Source organism: Sinocyclocheilus anshuiensis, unplaced genomic scaffold, assembly GCF_001515605.1.
Source record: "Sinocyclocheilus anshuiensis isolate Anshui unplaced genomic scaffold, SAMN03320099.WGS_v1.1 scaffold407, whole genome shotgun sequence".
NCBI lineage: Eukaryota > Metazoa > Chordata > Actinopteri > Cypriniformes > Cyprinidae > Sinocyclocheilus > Sinocyclocheilus anshuiensis.
Genome location: NW_015552593.1, coordinates 1,412,867 through 1,418,705, shown reverse-complemented (window position 1 = coordinate 1,418,705; position 5,839 = coordinate 1,412,867). Strand labels below are relative to the sequence as shown.

Here is a 5,839-nt window from a genome sequence, read left to right as displayed (position 1 = left end):
GGGTATGCCAGCCACAATCTCATCCATATTGCTATAAAATATAGCATTCTGTGTAGAATTCAAATAGCTCCGATATATTTTGTGGACTGCACCGACTTGCGCATGTGATCCGTTCCGTGCTGTCGTGTCTCTGGACCGGAGTAGAGTGTGTGTGCACCGGTGGTTAGCGTGACAGCGTGAAACCAGACTTCTTTTTTTCCTCAATGGAAAGCATATTTACACTGTTTGAATCGTTCCCTGTCCCCTATATAGTGCACTACGTGCCATTCACTGTACTGAAAATACTAATTCTGTGGACAAGTGACCGATTTCAGCCGCGGCTTCAGCATCTATTTTATAGTGTAGGGGGCAGGTGCTTCGGATTCTAGAGAGCATTTGATTGGACAGAAAGTTTGATGAGAAGCTGAAGTACGATGTGACGTCAAAAAAATCGTACTTCACTGCGCCGTTTTGGCGGAAGTGACGAACTGCAAGTTTTGAATGCTTATATCTTATATGCTTATATACTTCCCAAAATACATAAAGACCTTACTAATCCTCCAGGAAGACCGATTATATCTGGAATCGGGTCTCTTACTGAGAAAATTTCAACATTTGTGAATTTTTTTCTTAAAGCCAGTTGTATTCACATTGCCCTCCTTTGTAAAAGACTCTATCGATATGATAATTAAAAAAAAAAAACGATTGATTTACCTGATGAAATATTGTTTGTAACATTCGATGCTGAGTCTCTATACACCAACATTCTACATGAAGGAGGGATTGAGGCAATAGAAGTCTTTCTTAGAGACCCACATCAAAATAAAAACCCTAGTGTTAATTGCATTAAAACATTAGCTAAAATGGTGTTGACAAAAAAAAAATTCAGATACAAAGATGATGATTTATTTTTTCAGATTAAGGGTACTGCCATGGGTAGTACCATGGCCCCAAATTATGCAAACTTGTACGTGGACCTCTTTGAACAGAAATTAATTTTTAATGGTCTACAAAATCCCTTTCTCTCAAATATTGCACTTTGGCGAAGGTATATTGATGATATTTTTATGTTATGGTCAGGTACTGAAAATCAACTGCTACAATTTCACAGTTTTCTTAACACTAGTGATGAACACTTACATTTTACAGTTAATTATGATGATTCATGTGTTAGTTTTTTGGACATTCGTATTATTAGGAATGGCAAAAAAATAAATATATATATATATATATATATATACATATAACTGTCAATAACTGTTTTCCCAGTGAATTATTATTTTTGGATGCTCTTAATAAAAGAGAACGTTTTATTTTATTTATTCATTTGTCTGCATCGACGTCACGTGAAGGGTTTGGAACTGTGTGTATTCTTGTGGCACCATTAGACAATCAGTGTCATCATGACAGTTTTGTGTGACTCCAAATGTGATTAATCACATGACATTTATGACTCAGGCGATTGAAGACTGACCTGTGCTTTCATTGGCATCCAGACTGCCAGCCAGCTGCTCCAACAGTCGCGCCCGCGCCGCATTTCTCTTGTGTTTCTTGCCTTCGTAATGTTGTTGTGCCATCAGTGGGTTGTTAAACCAGGCGCCACACAAGCAGCAGTACTTGCCTGCCTCACCGTGATTGGCCAGCGGCTGCCACGAGGGAGGGGGCGGGTCTGTGGTCTGAGGGGTGGGCGGGGCTGACTCTGCACAGAACAGAATATACATTCATCATCTGTAAATATCCATCAATATAGATAACCTCATGAGCCTATTCAATATCAAAACAAACAGAGAGATTCAGTTGAGTGCAGCTGAAACTGTCCTGCTGGCAAACACACTGATGGCTCCAAGCCAAAACTACTGAAGAGTTATGCAGGTCAAGAGAAGGTCAGCGCATGTGGAGATGAAAATTTACCCCTGAGTTAGGTTACCCTCCTCCATCTTATGAGGAAAAAGTAAGCAAATGGATTGATCTTCCAGGTGACACTCTCGAAGACACCATGGGACTTGTTACCATGGTTACCAACCCCAAATAGCCACAGGCCACAACACTGCTGCAGGTTAGAATGAGCTAAACACACTGTGATTGTTTACTGGACTTTTAAATTCAATAGATGCTGAAGAAAGCTGTAAAGTACATAGAAATACTTTTTTTGTACTTTTTTTTTGTAATTTATGGAATGGAATTGAATATACTTAATTTAGTTCACTGTATGAACAAGAGAAGTGTGAACATTTTGCTAAACATCTTTTTATGTTTTGACTTTTGTGTTCCACTGGAGAGAAAGAGTATAAAAAGGGGTTTGGAACTACATAAGGGTGAGTAAATGATAACATAATTTAATTTTTTGGGCAAACTAACTCTAAAGTCTATCAATTCATTCTTAGAAAAAAAAGGTACAAAATCTGTCACTGGGATGGTACCCTTTCAAAAGGTACATTTTTGTACCATATTTACTTACCCGTAAAAGGTGCAATTTAAAGTTACATATTTGGTACATTATAAAGTGTACATATTAGCACCCAAATTGTCCACATTAATAACGTTTGAAAAGGTATCACTCCAGTGACAGCTTTTGTACCTTTTTTTTCAGTGTATAGAACAGAAAATGCAATCTTAGGCTGATGATATATGGGTCAACTTTTTGAGCAATGTTGCCAGGCAACTTTGGGCAATGTTGCCGTCAACGGGCAACCAGGTGAGACAGATAGAAATGTGTTACCCATTCTCAATGGCAAAGTGCCCAAGCAACATTGATCAAAAAAGTTGCCCAGCAAAATTGCTCAAACATTTGCCCTGTGTATCATCAGCCTTAGTCTTTCTCCCAAACTTGAGCATTTACAGAGAGCTTGCTTTCTCTTAAAGGGATAGTTCTAGGGCTGTGCGATTAATCGAAATCGAATCGAAATCTCGATTTGATACGTTGTGATTTCCTAATCGCAAAGCTTGCGATGTAGACGCGATATTACTCTGTTTCAGAGCATATGCATGACTGCCAGCCTTGAGTTGCAGTCTTGCCCCGGTTCTCCCCAATCAGCACTGCTCTAGCCAACTGCGTAAACACCCAACATTAAAAAAAAAAAACGGAAAGCGGGACGGGAGACAGACAAGAGTGGGATTATGGCGTCTACTGGGTCAGATCGATAGTTAGGCAAATTAAAACTAAAGAAAACCGTATGCAACTTAAGCTTCGAAATGACAGAGTTATACCATTATAATCTTGCCTGCTGAAAAAAAAACAATAGAACCCCTCCCAAAACACAATAACAAATTTAATGGATTTCAGGGTTATAATGGGAATTTGTTTGGTTTTAATGTAAACTATAATGGTGTCTATTTGATGGATTCTATTGGTGGGATGTAATCTGGCAGATGGCAACCAATAGAACAACAGTAATTCCTATTGGAATAATGCCCAAAACAAAACCATTACAATTTTGTAATGGTTTAATGGAAACTATAAGAATTTCTGTGATGGTTTCTATTGTTTTTTTTTTTTTTAGCAGGGTAATGATACCCATACTGTGCTGCACATTATTGACAATATTGAGCTGAAGCTTGACTTTGCAAATTTAAAATCGCAAATCAAATCACAATCGCAATATCTGTCAAAAAAATCGCAATTTGATATTTTCCCCCAAATCGCACAGCCCTAGATAGTTCACCCCAAAAATGTAAATTCTATCACCCTTCCCCATGTTGTTCCAAATCTTTATGACTTCCGTTCTTCTGTGGAACACTAAGATATTTTTAAGAATGTTGGTAACCAAACAGTTTTGCTGACCATTGACTTCCATTGTATGAACACTGTGACATTTCTCAAAATATCTTCTATGTTCCACAGAAGAAAGTCATACAAGTTTGGAATGACATGAGGGTGAGTAAATGACAGAATTTTCATTTTTGGGTGAACTATCCCTTTAACTCTCAGAGACCCAGTAAAACTAATACTCTATTTAAATCAGTAGAGTAACACTTTTTTAATAGCTATGGGTTATAAGTACATATAACAGCAGTTTCAATTCTGAAATGTATCATAGCAACAAGTTTGGCAGAAATATACTCTAAATCTACCAGCATGTCAAAGTCACTCAACATGACACCACTGCCGTCTGTTTTGATCGGTTGCATGGCCGTCGGTTGCATGGCATTTTAAATTGGATGATGGTTGCTAAGAAGTTGATCATTTGATTTAGTTGATTTGTCATACTTTAGCAACCAAGAACGCATACAGTAACTACACCTCTCTGTTCTCACCACCCACATCTCACTCGCATGAGCAAAGATGATTCAAATCACTGTGCATGGATCACTTAAAATCAGCTTTCAGTGGTCTGACAAAACCAGCATACACACATTAGAAATAGGTCAGAAGTTTTTCTGTTATTGTCTTTTTTATCTGTAATATTAAAAAAAAAAATACAGAGGGCTTCTCAAACAGGATTTTTAGCTTGCTGACAGTGTGCTGAACTGCCAGCATGCTAAAATCCTCTCTGAGAAGTTGCATCTCTAAATTCATCCTCTTTAAAGCACCACCACTGCACCCATCAAAGCACCGCTTTTGTAACAGATTCACAGCATTCAACAATACATTTCTAGGCAATTATGAGAGTTTTTAGGAAGATGTGTCATGTTAAAAATAGTTCAATTTTTAAAACATCTTGAGACCCTTGCGTTTTGTTTCATTCTATTGAGTTCCTTTTAAAAGCAAGAATGCATGCTGTGTGAACATCCTTTTAGCATCTAATCAGGGTCTGGTGGACGTTTTAAAACTGGGCTGAATATAAAACCGTTTTGCACATCACTAACATGCATATCTATGTATGTATTCCTGAGCGCCGCATGATGTGCAGAGACAGATGTTGCAGATGAACACTAAAGCAAAGATGGTTTTAGAGCTGGAGTGACAAGATGAGCAGAAATAGATGGGGGATGGGCAGGTAAAAAACTATCTCAAGGGCAACTCCATCACATCCACTTCGACTGTCAACACCAATCCTCGTCTGATGAGCTTTCCTGAGCGAACAGCACTCTGGATTTTCACAAAGGTTACTTTTGACTCTAATCTCCCCTGAAACCCCCGTTTCACCACTTTCTCTTTAAATTTGTGGAAAAGTCCTTTCATATTGCTCTGCTAAAGCCGTCTACTATGTGATCTCCATCTAAGATTCATCTAAGACAAAAAATGAGACATAAAGCTGAGAGTGAACCATGATGATTGCATGCTCACACTCACCATTGAGCACTTGGTATAATATCTACTGTACATGAGTACCAGGAACATTAGTGGAAATAGTTTGAAGGGCTGTAACAAACACTACCCTGCTTGATTGAAATCATTTCCCTTATGACAGGAAATGAAATTCAATAGTCATCGACAGGCTAAAGATAGAAACATATGCCTCCTGTTTGTCCTGATGCCTGCAGTAGACATCTGTAATGTGGTTAAGATCATTTTAAAGTGAAGCGTAATCAAATATGGACAGAGAGATTGAAAACGTGTTAAGACAATTTTTTCTGACACTGAATACAGCAGCAGTTTGAGTCCAGGTTTAGTATTTATTACGACCCACATTGATGACTGGCAAATATCCAGCAACCAGAGCTCAGATGATTGAAAGTGTCCATCATAAATCAATTTAGCTTCACAGTGCAAAATCCAATTGAGAGGCAATTTGTTGTTTGTTGATGCTGATGGAAATGTATAATACATATCAGTTCAAAGTCTCTAATAAGGATATGCAGTATGAGCATTAATGGATGTTTTTGATTATATATATACACACTGTATGTTACTATACTGTATATATACTGTATGGGGGGTGAAAACTTTTTGAATTTGAAGATCAGGGTAAATTTAACT

The 5,839-nt window shown here is 37.9% G+C and overlaps 1 protein-coding gene across 2 annotated transcripts in view; it reads right to left on the bottom strand.

Moving 5' to 3' along the window:
- The window catches only part of LOC107665614 (zinc finger matrin-type protein 4), a 112,129-nt gene that overhangs the window by 35,774 nt on the left and 70,516 nt on the right, over positions 1–5,839 (bottom strand). For both annotated transcript variants that reach the window (XM_016456550.1, XM_016456549.1), the window contains exon 5: positions 1,454–1,678. In XM_016456550.1, coding sequence (XP_016312036.1) covers positions 1,454–1,678 — 225 coding nt within the window. The remainder of the gene's footprint in view (positions 1–1,453; positions 1,679–5,839) is intronic.